The 16,614-nt window shown below is 45.6% G+C and overlaps 1 protein-coding gene across 1 annotated transcript in view; it reads left to right on the forward strand.

The window, feature by feature from the left end:
- Positions 1-5,826: 5,826 nt before the first annotated feature.
- Positions 5,827-16,614, forward strand: part of p3h2 (prolyl 3-hydroxylase 2) — a gene marked incomplete at its 5' end in the record, with an annotated part of 64,142 nt that continues 53,354 nt past the window's right edge. Inside the window, one exon of the mRNA XM_080527624.1 lies at positions 5,827-6,249. Coding sequence (XP_080383750.1) covers positions 5,827-6,249 — 423 coding nt within the window. The remainder of the gene's footprint in view (positions 6,250-16,614) is intronic.

Raw genomic sequence — 16,614 nt, forward strand, 5'->3', positions numbered from 1 at the left:
ATTATTTTACTTTAGAGTTAGCAGGCATACCATACCAGTCATTATGGTATAACTCCTATTTTAGAAACTCTACACGGCTTCCTGTTACGTTCAGAATATATTTCAAGATCCTTCTGCTTGTTTATAAAGCTCTCACTGGCACAGCACCAGAATATTTGAAAGACCTTTTGCTAGCATATCAGCCCAATAGAGCTCTCAGGTCTTCTGACGCTGGTTTTCTCTGTGTACCACATGTACAAAATAAGAGATTTGGTGAGGCTGCATTCTCATTTTATGCACCCAAATTTTGGAATGCACTGCCAGTTTACATTAGGGATGCAACTTCAGCAAATATGTCAAGACTAAAAACCCATCTTTTTAATATTGCCTTTAAATGACTAAATAATTAAATTAAGATTATAAAAACCCATCCTTTTAATATTGCCTTTAAATTACAAAATAATTAAATTAAGATTATTATAATGATTAAAGCATTTTGAGCTGCAACGTTTGCAGGAAAAGCGCTATACAAATAAAGTTATTATTATTATTATTATTATTATTATTGTTTCTGTTGAATCAGTGAATCGAAATGATTATCTTCTTTAAGCTGAACAACTAATCCTTCACTCTCTTTTGAATGAACACAGATGACCAAGGCGCAGCTTGAAGTCACGGGCCAGAAGATAGTAAAACTGATCTCCAACGCGGTCATAGAGGTCATCCTCCCTACTCTACAGCGTGTCATAAAGCTGAATGAGGCCAGTGGATCACCCCCCCATCATGAGGCCAGTGGATCACCCCCCCTGGATGATCCACTCCGGGTCCTCTTTGGGATCACAGAGGACACCGTCCTCCAATCACTGGGCTCGATCTCCTCTAGCTCCTTTGATTCGACCAGACCTGTGGTGAGAGACGTCCTGGAGCATTTGAACTCTGACGTCGCCGTGATAATTTCAAGGCCAGGTGAGTCTGCCCCTAAAGGCTCCGATAAGGAGCGCTCCCTGTGCGCGGCGACTTGGAGGATGATGCGCGGGGTGACCATCAAGCTCCAGGAATGTGGGATCTACAAACCAGTGGTGCCACAGACTAAGGCCATGACCCATATGACCGACCTGGGGCCAATGACGACCGACATCATGACTGCCATCGTTGAGACGGTGGAGTCATGCAGCTCAGCTGATCAGGAGGGCGTGCAGGGAGCAGCTGACATGCTCAGAGAGATAGCAAAGAAGATCAGCAGGATCAGCTCTGTCTCTGATCAGGAGGCATCCTCTGCCGGAGCGCCGCATAGACGCGTGTCCTCCTCTTCCAGTGTGGGACGACACCTCAGGATTATTAAGAGTGAGGAGTTTCACTCCAAAGCCACCAAGGCCGTTGGTGAAATTCTGAGCAAGAATATCTACGGCTGTTTACCGTCTGGCTCAACTAGTGATGTCACTGGCCAAGCCAACATGGCCGCCGCGATGACCACCTCCCCAACTCCTGAAGATTTAAACTTGGAGGCGGCTCACGTCGTCGACACATTCGCGTCTGATGTTGAAGACATCATTCAGACCACGGATTTGGACGGGTCTATTGCAAATAAAATCTTCACTGGTACCCGTAAGATGTTTGCAAATATGCAGACGAAATTGGCTGACTTGTTCAGGCGAGAGTCAGTCATAAGTGGGAGGGCCTCAGCTTTGAGTGGAACCAGCGGAGAGGAAATCCCATTGCTCGTAGAGATTGGAACCAACGGAGAGGAACTATGTCTAGAACTACAAGACATCAGTGATGAGGAACTTGCCTCCATCCAGTCCGGGAGTGTCTCTCAGGCCATTAACTATGAAGAAGTCACCAAGGAAGTCTATGGTGAACTTGCAGCCACATTTAGATCTGAGGTGGCGAGGCTAGAGTCCTCAATCCCTGCCCGTAAGAAGTCCTCGATTCTGTCCATAACGGAAGGTATGGTGGAAGACATCCTAGCTGGACTGGCGAATTATCCAACAGCAGAACTCTGTGGTGATATGTATCTGGAGGATTTAGAGGATGTTCCCCAGGTCAGCCGTTGTTCCAGCGTGGATAGACTTTCTAATGAGGACATTAGATGTGAGGCCACAGAGGCCGTCAGCGAGTGCCAGCTGAAGTCTGCCATAAATATGCCTTTCACATGCAGTCTACCCATATCAGATATCAATATGGAGGACTTTCAGAGGCAAGCCACTGAGAAAGTGAGAGACGTCCTCATGAGATCAGAGAGATGCTCCCCCAGTGCAGGAAGTTCTTCCCACCACTCTGGGTTAACTACCTGTTGTGCTGACTTGTCAGCATTAGACCTTGTTGGCACGTTTGTGAATGGCGTTAAGAGCCTGTTCCAGACTCAGGAGTCCTCAGCTAGTTCCAGTCTGCTCCTCGGGGGAAGTGTGGGAGGTTCTGAGGCCTCTGAGGTATCGGAGTTGAGACTGGGGTCTACAGCACAGACCATCTGGAGAGATCTGCAGCGGAAGCTGAAGGAATTCTTCACTCAGCGTGAGATGCATGCCGCTGAGCAAAGTGCATCTATGGCTAAGGCTAGGGAGAGCATTAGCCAGATCCTGGTTGCCATTCAGGGTGACATGATGGCCCAGTCAGAAGAAATGGAGACCTCAGTGGAGCTCCGACAATGGCACAGTGCTATAGGATCTCTACTGGAGAAAGTAGAGATGGTGTCTAGTGAGGGTAGTGATGGACTTTCCAGTGAGGGTGGTGCGTTAGTAGCTACAGGGTTGCTCAGGGCCTCCTCCTCTCTGTCCACACGGTCCAAGTTTGAGAAGCTTGAGAGCTCTGATGAGACTGTGCCGGAGGATTCCGTCAGTGACAAACAGCTGATGGCCGACGTGGTGAAAGTCCTGATGGACCACATGGACCTGCCGGTTCTTGAAGAGGTCACCTCTCCCGGAGCTGACCTCACCAGACAGCTGTCCCAGGTGAGGTTCCGCACCTTGACTCACGCCCTTGTGGACAGACTCCAGGCGCTGATGTCCCTGCACAGCAGTCTATCGGTGGATGTTGGGAAGTGTGTGTCGGACAGTGTTCTGTCCAAACCGACACAGGCAGAGAAGTGTTTTAAGGTGGGCATTGAGGTGGTCTACGCCTTTGCCGAGGAGTCGGTGAAGCGCTTGCTTCTTCCCGTGATCGTCCCTCGCTCATCATGGAGCACGGAGGAGGAAGCTTCCGACAACAACGCCCCGACCAGTCTCCAGCCCCAAGAGCCTGCTGTCCACCAGCTCTTTGGAGATATACAACAACACAGTGGATCTGTTCTCCAGGGTCCTGGTCCACCAGGTGTTGGACAACGTATCAATGGTATCCGACACCACAACAGCCTCCACAGCCTCACTCACACAGCCTCAGAGTGAGAAGAAGAAAGGGAAATTTGGGAAATTCCTTTCAATGTTGAAGAGAAAGGTAAAACAGATATATACAGTGAATTTATCAAAGAAAGCCACATGTACTCGGTGATGTAACGGTAATGTAAAGTCTTACCAGTTTATCATAAAACAGTAGACAAGCTATGCATTGTTGTTGTAGGAATAATGGGGTTTTAAGAGATATGTTCTGTCATTGATTCTTCTTCTGTAACAACTGATGTCGTGCAAGATGTCGTGCAAGAAGAGCAAACAGGTAGGTGTCCAGGCTCCAGCCCCAGGACAGGAGGACATCGAGGATGGTGTCCAGCCTCCAGCCCCGGAACAGGAGGACATCAAGGACGGTGTCCAGCCGTGTCCAGCCCACGACGATGGACACAGCAGAGGTAAGTCAACATGTATAACACACAGACCAAGGACATACTAACCAAACTAATAAAGTATTCTGTAGCTATAGGCCTGGTGAAGCTCATATGAACTCTCTCTCCTGTCTCTAGCGGCCAGCCCAGTGAGGTCTGTGACAACTCCCATTGAGGAGAGAGGAGCTTCAAAGACACAGAAGCGTTCCCTCCTCTCGAGGATGCTCACGTCTGTGAAGAGCCTTGGCCTCTGCTGCTGTTAACGCAAACAGTGTCCATCCAAGAAGACCCAGTAACCGTCGTCTGGTTACAATGCATACAAATGCATACATGCATCAATAAAAAATAATTTGGCTTCCATTCCTTTTGCTTGTGCATTTTTCATATCTTAGGAACTTGTTATGCTGAAGATTGTGTAACTGATAAGTTTGGTCTTTACAATATCATAGAAATGTAATCATAACAAGAATCATACAAGACATATTAGAAATCATCATTAGAAATATACATTAGCTAGAAATGGTTGGTCTACTGGAATGATCTCTCCTGGTTGGAAAATAAAGACACACACACACACACACACACACACACACACACAGACAGACAGAAAATGCACTACTACAGAAAACAGACCTACACACACAGACAAGGCCATCCTAATGACAGCTGTCACAGAGGGTCACCTAAAACAGTGGTCCCCAACCTTTTTTGCGCCACGGACCGGTTTCATGTAAGACAATATTTTCACGGACCGGCCTTCGGGTGTGGGGGCATAAATATATCGAAATAAAATTATACGACCGCAGTGTTTCCTCCAGGAATTTCCACATTAGTGGCGGCCAGGCAAATCCATTTTTTCCACGCGCACTCGAGCTCAAAACAACGACATAATTTCACCAAAAACTAGAGGGAGCATGGCAAAAAAATAAATAGCGGTTAAGCCATTAAAGCCGAACGGCGATGTTTTATATAGCAGGTGATCAAATACCAATATATCGGGAGGCTACAGCTGCAGCAGAACATGGGGAACGCGCATACATACAGCACTGAACGTAGGTTACCGTATAATATCCATCTTTGGATCATAATAATATACATGTCAGAAGCTACTAGAAACTACTAGAATGAGTATGTGGAGCCTCAAGGGGGAGACAGTGTCCAATGGCTGAGTGCTTGGAAGGGTAGTTTCAAACCAGCCCTGTACACTCGAGACGACAAACGAGAATAGTGGTAGGATTAGAGCCAGCCAGGTGATCTTAGGTAGTGGAGATTCACTACAGGCATCCTCACATTGCAGAGATTGCATACATTGGTTTAGGCTGGGTTTGTGGAAATACACATGAGCATTTTTACAAACATTTAAATTGCAAACTAACCTACTAGTAACCTACTAATAAACCTATACCGCCTGTAACACTTCACCCTCCACCTGAATAGGACCCCAGCTGGATGTAAGCATTTGTATTATTCCTGGAATGTAGCAACATTGTACATTCCATGTCATTACATCTGTGACACCAAGTGGAATCAAAGTGTTGCCTATTGTATTGGTTAGGTATATTACCACTACATTGTAGCAATTACAAATGATTTGAACCTCAAGTGAAAGGACACCAAATTACATGCCCATCTTCAAAATGATTTCACTTGTATTGTTTATAGTGACAACAATGCTTACACTCCTATAGTGTTTATATGACATGTGAACTCTGTGTGTGTCCGTGTAGCCTTGAGAATTGCTTTGACGCTCCCACAGAAGACCCCAGCAGCAAGACGCTATGGCCATTGATTTCCTCCCCACAGAGGGGGAGGAGTTAGCGGAGTGAGAGTGGGGTCATTACACAGAATGTGTCCCTGACTAAAGTAGTCCAATTTCCGCCCCCCACTGCCGTCCTTGTACATCTCAGTGTCCAAACGAGGGTTTAAATGGAACTGAACTCTTTCTCGCTTCCTATGTGACTGTCAGTCATCCTTCTCTCTGGACTCCGCAAGCCGCCCTGGTCTTTTTTATTACAAGACTGAGGGGGACTGAAGGGATTTGGAACTGTAAAGCGGGTGCGCCTGAGTAGTATCCCACCCAACGTAAACTATCGCTGAAGATGGATGTGAGTTTTTCCGTTGGTTGTATTTGGACAATTGTCGTTCAAGCTGTCTTGTTGTTTTTTCCCTCATCTGCTGCTTCGTTGGAGCCCTACGACCTTTTATACGACAACGGAGTCGAAGCCTTTTACAACAATGACTATACAAATGTGGTGCGCTATATGGAGGGAGCGCTCAGTAGCTACGCAGAGGTCCGCCAGACTAAAGTCCGATGTCGGCTGAGGTGCCAGGACCAGCACCCGTTCGAGAGCTCTCCCTCGGACCTGCAGTTCTTTGACGTGGTTCTCCAGAGGTCCCTCTGCCTGAACGAGTGCATCGAGGAGAAAGTGGGGACACAGTCTATGCATAAAGTCAGTGAGGATGTCATCCAGGATTTCCACCGACGTATCCCCTACAACTATCTACAGCAGGCTTATCAGAAGGTAACGATCGGTTATTATGACACTACTTTATTGAGAGCAATAAGCACGACATCATCTCTATCAACTATGGGGGGACTTATAGTTCTGTGCACTTATGTTATGCTACCCCCTGCATTGCAATAACCGGCCCAGGCGCGGGAACAGCTGTTGCTGCTGCTGGGCAACGTGACGCCATCCGTACGGCTGTTGAGGGATTTGATGATACAATGTCACCCTAAATAGTTTTCAAGAGCGCTGAAGAAATGTTGTGAAGCTGAATTTGATTTTGTTGCAAATAATTCACTTTCACTTGAGTGAACTTTTTACAGAAGTTCGCCCTTCGGCGTATCATAGATTCCTATGCCTAAATTGTGCTGAATAGCCTAATGTGTTATTAATGTCACACAAAAATGTTTTTCAACGTAATGTTGTAAACGCGAGCGTGACAAGGATGCTTCAACGTCAACAGCATCAGGGATGTGCGCAGGTTGAAGAGCGAGGGAGGAATTTTCATCTCCGCTATGAAGTGTGCTTGCAGAATGTTCCATCTCACTGAGCAAACACGACATGCTCTCACAAGCACACACACATACACACACACACACACACACACACACACACACACACACACACGCACACACACACGCACACACACACACACACACACACACACACACACACACACACACACACACACACACACACACACACACACACACACACACACACACCGCAACCTATTGAATTGGACGATTTATTGTCAGCCCCTCCCCCACCTGAACCCCCTCCATTCATAAAGTTTTCCAGACAAGGCCTCTGCGATGACTCAAAGCAGGTACACACATCTGTGCACTTGTTTTCAATCTCAGATAAAAACATTTTATTTTTTATTTTATTTTTACAACTGGGCCTGGAGCCTGTTATTGCCACGCCGAGCCTTGGCAAAATGCTGAAGCGTACGTGTTTTTAGTTTCAGCTGCCACACTAATTCCTGTCAGCATACCCACCTAAACGATGGCGCTGCCCCATTGTGACACAGCAAACAAAAAAGGTTTGGACTGGGCAGTAGTTTAGAAATAAATACACTGTTAAAGGGCATCAAAAACGTGCCTATAGGCCTAGGCCTACATATTTAACAAAAGAGCTTGCCATAAGGACTCTTGGAACTGAAATATAGCTAATAGTCTACGCAAATAAACAATAGCTGCCGCTAGATACCGGTATGTAGAAAAATTACAAACACAAAAGACACGCTACGCCTACCGTAGTGAGTGCAGATCTGTAGTAGGCTATGTCATTTTAAAATACCAGGCTGAAATAGCAAAATAAACGGTCATATTTAATACCATAATAGCGAACTATAAGAACTTTGTTCAGTCTATTATTAAGCCTCTTTTTAAGTTCCAGCCAGAAACACAACAAGCATATTTACGTTGTCCGGTTTGAGGCAAGACTGGACAGGCGTAACAATGTTCCTTGCAGTAATACAAACTCTGAGGCTGTGCTTGTTGCGCAAATACACATGTCTTTTTATTGAAAGTTTCGCCGTCAAAGCAAAGTGACCCTGCTTTATTCAGGCCTCCTCTCTCCCGCATCTAGCGTGGTAACTAGCGGTTGTTTCAAAGCTATAGCGCGTTATTGCAAAAACGGTTTGATAGATTATTGTAGCAATTTTCTTTTTATTCATTGTTATTTTTTTACATTCACGCTATCAGTTAAAGTATGTGTACATGAAAAGTAAAAATCCCCATTTCAAATTCAATGTATTTGAACGGTTATAGCAGTCGCTCTCTTGTAACTGCGTAACCGTCACAGCCATTATCGATTGTTAATAACTTGACAATAACATAAAATGCAGCTTTTTTGTTATCAGTAGTAGCCTACATTGAGAATGCAATAAAAGACCGATGATCATCAACATCATCACAACCTTTTATTACATTTATATTTCACTGTCATTTGGGTAAATGTGTGCTTATGACTCTTGCTATAGCCTACAGTTCTGCTGAGATCAACCCTGTCCCCATAGAGCCTTGAGCCTTGAGCCCTTGGCTGCTGTGGGAAGATGGGTGTGTGAACAATTCATGATATTACTAGACTGCTTGCAGTGAGAAAATCGCTTTCTCTTTCTCATACTGTAGACTAAAATGTCCTAGTGTATCCCTAAGGCCAGAAGCAGGTAGGCCGATGTGACATTGGGGGGAAAAGTTACAAGACTTACGTATCCCCCTTGAGTCATAACACAATTTCATGAGTTTAGCTTGCGTTATAGAGACATTTAGAGTTTATGTTGCACATGAATTTACACATAACCTCCTTTGGATTATAAGTATTACTCTAACTGGGTCAGATATCAGAATATGGTTCTGTCCACGGTTATGTGCTGTCCTGTCCATCTTCATGTGAATGTGAATGTGATTTGTAATGTAGACATTTTCATAAACCCCTGGTGAGGACTCTCTCTGTTCCTTCTGTATGACGGTGACCTCTGAACTCAGCTGAAGACTGGCAGGCAGCTCATGGGAGAGCTGCATGCCACATGAGTCATGTGTGGATTGTGTGCCACTGCCAACCAGATGACACACTGTTCGTTAAGTTCAAAAGTGGAGGGGATTAATTGAAGTGGAACGGATTTATTTGCAGGCGAGAATGTTTTTCTTCTTCTTCAACCTTGTTGGAACGGCCCAAGCTTCAAGGACTGGGAGTGATACTCAGAAAAGAAAAATGCACAATGTCATGTCTAGACATCAGGACACAGACATTCCCTTAGGAAAGGACCATGGCCCAACCCTATAAATATTACTCAACTGTGCCACAAAGGGAATATGAATTTACCACCATCTGCACAAGAGTGGCATACTAATAGTTTTACACTTGGAACAAAGCTGTTACTATTGCTGTTGTGGCTGTTTTATAGATTTTCTGCCTCCTTTGCGTCTCCTCATGTCTCCCAGCGTTATTGACATCTTTATGAAGTGAGTACATGGCATCATATCAAGGCTGAGAATAACTTTGTTGACCTCACGACAGGTCGAGGGAGGCAGATCTAAAGCATTCCTATTGGCTTGCCTAGTAAGAGAACATCAGAAAGAGCAGGCCCTGTGTGTGTGACTGTGTGCATGTGTGTTAAGGTGGGGGCGCATAGTGGTGTTTGTGAAAATAAATAACATTCCTCCACTATTTAACATTCCAGCCTCACACACCCTCCTCTCGACCCGGCCTCTGGCATAATGGTTCCTTTTGGCCTGGCAACTAGGGCCCACAGACACCAACTGTTCTCCTCCGTCAGGCTGGTGCGTGTGTCCCCAATTCGCCCACCATTTACCCAGGCAAATATTTTGTTTTCCTGTTGTGGCCTGTTTGCTTTTCTAAAATGAGAGACACGCCACCTTGTGCAGGCATTAAAGGGAGACTCTTGTAGCAGCGATGGGCCGGCCCCAAGTAGCCCCTAGTTGTTGCCTTTTCATTGGCCAGAGCTGCCTCTTCAGACCATAGCTACAGCAGGATCAAAGGCCATCAGCTGCCCAGGGCTCTCAGGGCCCTCCTCTCCTGCCTGTTCTCATCGAACCAGGGGTGAGATGCTAATCTCCTGCACATCCTGGTCTGGATCAGCCCACTGGCTTGGCCACTCTGAGAAGTTTCTGAACTGGTGTGAACCAGATAATCTAACCACCCTATATTGTAGTAGGCTTCTTTAGATACTTTTTGTTTGGTTTTTTGTTTGTTTTGAGAACCAATGATTTATTTACTAAAACTGAAGTTTGTTTGTGTTTGGTTCATTTGCGATGTTCATTTGTTGATAATGAACTGACTGTAAATGGATTTTGCACACAAAAAGTCAGTGGTCACACACATCATTTATATTTATATATATCTATTGATTTGATTATATGACATAGTTCATCATGACACAACCATTTGATTAATGCTGAGTGTTGATGCCTGCAATTACAATTACAATTGTACATACAATTATCCATGTCCTTCTTTTTGTCAATTTGTTTTATTGTACTTTATTGTCTTATGAGAATAGAGCACCAGTCTGCAGTTTTGGTGTTATTTGTTATGACAAAGCACAGATCCCACAGATTACTTGAGGAGTTTTATGAGACTAGTCACGCAAACTGAGCGTCCCGCATGGCTCCTGGATGCTTCAAGTGCTTTTACATAGCAGTTGTACTGCTGTGGTATGCCATTTGGACATTGCACAGCAAATCATATTATTGGGGTTTTGTATTCCCATTTCCCACACTTAAGATGCTCTGGGACTGAGCTTTCTGCAGGGAACTCTCCTCAGCACAGACAACAGGGTTGGCCTCCGCCGTCTTCACAACACAACAACCCAAACAATGTGTTGACCTCCCTGGGGTGGAAGGAAGAATAAAGTATTGTGTTTTGAATTGGTAGGGAGGGCGCGGGTGTGGGAGACTGATGACCAAAATCTGTGATGTGACATGTTGTTCAACTAAAAGGCATTGCAAATTGTATATATACAGTGGGGGGAATTAAGTATACAATAGATTTAAAATATATATATTCAACACATTTCCATTGTAGCTATTCACATGAAATTTCGACCAGACACTGGTATGAACTCAACAAAACTACACAGCTAAAGAAATTGTAAAAAAGTTATGTGCAATAAAGGGGAATGACACAGGAAAGAAGTATTGAGCACACTAACTGAAATGTATTTAATACTTGGTGGAGAAGCCTTTGTTTCCAATGACAGCTTAGAGACGCTTCCTGTACGAAAAAACTCATCTCACATTGATCAGGTGGGATTTTGGCCCATTCTTCAACACAGACTTTAAATCTCCAACACAGTCTTTAAATCTTGATGATTTCAGGGGGCTCGCTGGTGAATTTTGATCTTCAGTTCCTTCCACACATTTTCTACTGGATTTAAGTCTGGCGATTGACTAGGCCCGTTCAACACCTTTATATTTATACCTTTATATTCTTCCTCTTGAATCAATTGAGAGTCTCCTTTGCAGTATGTTTTGGATCGTTGCTGCTGGAATATCCACCCATGTCTCATCCTCATCATCCTGGTGGATGGCAACAGATTCTTCTCAAGAATTTCCCGGTACTTGGCTTCATTCATATTCTTATCTTTTGATAATTTGGATTCCACATATGAAGAGAAACAGACCCATAGCATGACGCTTACACTTCTGAACTTCACTGTAGGTATGGTATTTTTAGGATCACATGCAGAGCCATTTCTCCTCCAAACATGGCATGTCATATTGCAGACTACATTTCCCAGTAATCTACAGGCTTCTCCAAAAGTTCTGTATTAAACTGGTGATCGCAAATGGACACTGTGGCGGTGGAGTGCATTGCCTATTGTTTTCTTTTTGACAACTTTACCCGCTGCTTCCAGGTCTTTCTGGAGTTCTGCTCGAGTGGTCCTTGGCTCTTGGGCTACTCTTCTGACTAACTTTCTGATCAGAAATCTTGCGAGGAGCTCCTGTGCGGTTGATGGTTTAGTGATGTTCCTTCCACTTGCGGATAATGGTGCTTATAGGAACATTTAGGAGTTGAGAAATCCATCGGTAACCAGTGCCTTTACTATGCTGCTCTACCCACCATGAGATGTTTCTTGCAGGAAAGCTTGGTGACAAATTATTTGTTTACTTGCATTCAGAGTTGGGAAACCCTTTTACAAAGAGTGGAAGTACTTACCCACCAACATGCACTAACCCAGCTGATTCTAATTAGCACAGGTAGGAAAACTCATTAGTGGCGTAAGCTGATTTAGTGTTTTTTCTTACTGTGTTAAATACTTTTTTCCTGTCATTCCACTTCATTGCACATAGCTTTCTTTATGGATTGGAATGTTACAATTTCTTTAGCTGTGTAGTTTTATTGAACATTGTTGAATATTGACTTCCCTCCACTCTATATATAAATAAAATAATAATAGTTACGACATGTCAATCATAATTTTACAGATCGACACATTTACAATCGTTGCAGCCCCAAATACATTACCGGTAGTATACGTTGTCCCCATATACGTTGTCCCCCATTGTACAACATAATTTCCATTGTTGTTTTGGAAACTTGGAAACTCTACCAATGTGGCTGTTCGATCTCACCACATGTCTGAAGCAAGAGCCTCAGCAGTCCCCTTCATGGTCCTTTTCCACTGTGAATGATTTTTGATTTGATATCATCTCAGCAGGCTACTTGTTGTTGTTCTGTTACGACCGTCTCCTACTTAGATCACTTAGGGGGGTGCTGGGAGGAGGGAGAGGAGGGGTAGTTGTGCGATTTCAGTGTCTGTCTCCTTTTCCACTATGCATTGATGTAATGAATCGTCACATCTGTGTCGCCACACTGATACAATTAGCCAACCATAACAGACCGACAGAGCAGGGGCTGATGTCTGTTTCCAGTTTGCGATCCCCACACCAAATTGAAACTAAGGAATGTTGGAACACAGAGGATTTTTGAGTGGAATCTTTTTTTTCTCCCTCTTGTTGCCCCACTGTTCTATTACTCATCGTGTTCATGGCACAGTGTGTGTTTGGCTGGACACAGCAGATCCTGTTATTGTTGTCTGTGGCCGATAGTAGAAGAGGGGATTCAATATTTAATAAATCCACTCATAGGGCTTCCTTAGGTTTATCTGAGGATAGAGATATTTACATCCTTGATTTATGGCCTGAAGCCATTTTATCTGTATTGAGCCATATAAAACATTGGCTGTTTGCCCAGGTAGGGAGTCCCAAGAAGTACTAGAGATGTCAGGCCTAGCTGTGATGCTGGGCTGAAGACCAGTGTAGAGGAGATGAATGTCAGGAATGAAGACCAGGGTAGAGGAGATGAATGTCAGGAATGAAGACCAGGGTAGAGGAGATGAATGCTGGACTGAAGACCAGGGTAGAGGAGATGAATGCTGGACTGAAGACCAGGGTAGAGGAGATGAATGCTGGACTGTCAGGAATGAAGACCAGGGTAGAGGAGATGAATGTCAAGACTAGCTGTGATGCTGGGCTGAAGACCAGGGTAGAGGAAATGGATGTTAGGACTAGCAGGGATGCTACAGAATCATGGAGAAGTTGAGTGAGGAAAAGGAGATCTGAATGATATACTGACTTTTTGACTGATTTGCTCAAAGGTTTTCTCTTCATGTTTGCAATTACAGTACCATACATGGGTTATGGGGAGACATTTTTGTTTTCTCAAATCCTCACACGAGAGATGAATGAATGAGAGATGTGTTCATTTTCGAGACCATACTCCTTAGAGTGCACCTTCGTTGCTGCTAGAGGTGCCACTGCCAACCGTCCCCTGGCTCACTCTGAAGCACGGACTTTGCCCACCATGAGACCACAGATGGATCGGCCAGACAGAGTCGCTACTGGCTGTGCCAAAGGCCTTCTGCATGACTCGCTCTGAGTGGATAAAAGCACAACAGGAATGTGGGAGCACTCTCACTAATGGACTCCACTGTACTGCAGTCCAGTAACCCTCCCTACCTGATTAACGATTAGTAGGGTTGGGGGGGAGGAGAGAGGAGAAAGAGGAGAAAGAGGAGGCTGGTTTGGGATCGTGTGCAAGGACGCTGCAGTGTTTGTGAGGGGAGACGATGAGGCTGCAGATTGTGGATGAAAAGCGACCTTGATCTGGCCAGGACATTGCTCAGATTCAGATTCAGATTCAATTTAATTGTCATTGGCATAGTACAAGTACAGTGACAACGAAATGCATTTGGCATCCATGTGCATCCAGTGCAACCCATAGGTGTGTACAGATATATGTACAGTAGGATGTGCAAAGGTGCATAGTGCAAGTCATAGGTATAGATATATGTACAGGCAGGCAGGGGTGAGGTAAGTACAGTAAGATGCAGTGGTTATCAATAATATGTACAGTATATATGTACTATGTGCAAAAACAGCAATGTTCATCCTGTTGGGGCTGGGGCTGGGGGGGACTGGGTGAGGTGTGCAAAGTTCATCCTGTTAGGGGGTGGAAGGGCGGGGGGGCTAGAGGGGCAAGGCTACCGCCGGGGTCTAGAGTTCAGTAGCCTGACAGCTGTGGGGAAGAAGCTGTTCGCCAGCCTGTTGGTGCGGCAGCCTAGACTCCTGTACCGTCTCCCATGTGGGAGGAGCCTAGACTCCTGTACCGCCTCCCATGTGGAGGAGCCTAGACTCCTGTACCATCTCCCATGTGGAGGAGCCTAGACTCCTGTACCGTCTCCCATGTGGGAGGAGCCTAGACTCCTGTACCGTCTCCCATGTGGGAGGAGCCTAGACTCCTGTACCGTCTCCCATGTGGGAGGAGCCTAGAGTCCTGTACCGTCTCCCATGTGGGAGGAGGGCAAACAGTCCGTGACTGGGGTAAGAGGTGTCTTCAATGATAGCCTGCACCCTCCGCAGACACCGCATCTCCTGAAGGTCCGCTATGGCAGGGAGCTATTGCACCTTTTTGACCAGAATGGAGAAGTTGAGGGTCCAGGAGAGGTCCTCTGAGATGTGGACACCCAGGAATTTGAAGCTGGAAACACGCTCCATTCACCTCCATTCCATTGATGTAGATTGGGGTGTGATCACAGCGTTTGGTTTTCCTGTAATCCACAATTAATTCCTTGGTGTTAGTGTTGAGGGCTAGGTTGTTTGGCGGCACACCACACCAGGTGCTGAACGTCCTCCCTGTAGGCCGACTCATCATTGTTGTTTATCAGGCCCACCACCATGGTGTCGTCTGCGAACTTGATGATGGTGTTGGAGCCACGCACAGGTAAGCAGTCGTGGGTGAAGAGGGAGTGGGGGAGAGGACTCAGCACACAGCCCTGGGGGACGCCGGTGTTTGTTGGTCAGGCGTTGACATGTTTTTCAAGGGGAAATCAATCCAAGCTAAGACAGGCTGCCCACAGGAGCTGGAAGCAGTCAGGCTTCTGTTTGATGTTGCTTCCCGGCAGCTCCTCACTTTAGATCAATTGAGGGGATTAAAAACACTGACACACACTGCATTCCAACCAGATTCAAATTTATGAAGGAGCACAATATCCCTCACCATGGGAGGGAGGTTTTAGATGGAGAGGCAGTGGCCTGATCCAAACAGCTATTGGACAGTGTGTGTCACCCTGACTTTAATTAAGAAGTTGGCAGTGATATGAGGGGGTGTTTCTTCTGCATAAGGTTGAGGTGTGTGTGTGTGTGTGTGTGTGTGTGTGTGTGTGTGTGTGTGTGTGTGTGTTTGTGCGCGCGTGCGTGCGTGCGCGTGCCTGTTTGATGTGTGATGTCTAGGTTGACCCATGAGGAGGAGTGGAAAAGGCAGCTGTATCTGCCTGGCAAGCATCTGTCAGGCTTGACTAATGACTAGGCCTATGTGCTGAAGCTCTTTCTGTTGGTCCTCCCCTCTGCTTAGAGATGATATATCTGTTTTTACCTCTCTGTATGTGACTTCTCAACCCTGTGGAACCCAGTTCGCCCAGATTCAGACAGGTTGACCAGAGGAAATATATGAGTGCACTGCAGGCAGGTGCTTTTGTGTGATTCCATGAGCCAGAGTTTCTTGAATAACAAAAACAAGGTGACATTTGGCTAGTTATGAGGATGCATGGCTGCTGTGAGTGTAAGGCCAGAGAGAGCAGCATCCACAGAGAGTGTGGATCTGACAGTTTCCTGTAAAGCCCCAGAGCCAGGAGCTAGGAGCTGGGAGAGCTCTGGGTTGGGGAGGGTGATGAGGAGGGGTAAGACACACTGACCTCTGTGATGGACTAATTCCTGCGTCCTGGGTGCGTCACACAGTCCAGCCTGTCACAGTGGGGAGAAATGGGATGAGGGTAATGTACACTGAGTAGTGTACACTGGGTAGTGTACACTCCCAGCCACTGTGGCCAGGGCAGGATTGGTCACTGGTTAGCACTGTTTTTGACTGAGTTGTTATTTGTCCAATGTCAACGACTGGCCAATGTAATGTCTGTGTTGAATGATTCTCTGTCCTTGGGTAGAATAAGATAATTCTGTAGAATGGACGTACTGTAGCCCTTGGCTAAAATATATATAACCTAGGCCAGAGTTTTGGTCCACATGGACTGAAATGTTCCCCACCTCTACTGGTTGGTTGATGTATCCTATGTCTAGGCGTATAGCTGTAGCTAATTCTGCCTTCCCCTGTGCCGTAAATTCGGCTAGCTCTCATGTTGCTTCTCTCCCATGCAGAACATTCCTAGGAAGTCCTGGAGAGCTGATGTGTTTAGGGTGGGAGCAACACAGGGGGTGGGGGACTCAGGAAGTAGACTGTTTATAAATATCACTTCAGAAATGGACCTCTTCTTGTTATAGTTCCACTTTTGAGCCACTTTTGTTTGAAATTTAGCTGCCATTTTGTTTACAGTAAATGTTAATTTCATGTTTAAAAGAC

The sequence above is a fragment of the Nansenia antarctica genome (assembly GCF_963989245.1).
Source record: "Nansenia antarctica genome assembly, chromosome: 1".
NCBI classification, from domain to species: domain Eukaryota; kingdom Metazoa; phylum Chordata; class Actinopteri; order Argentiniformes; family Microstomatidae; genus Nansenia; species Nansenia antarctica.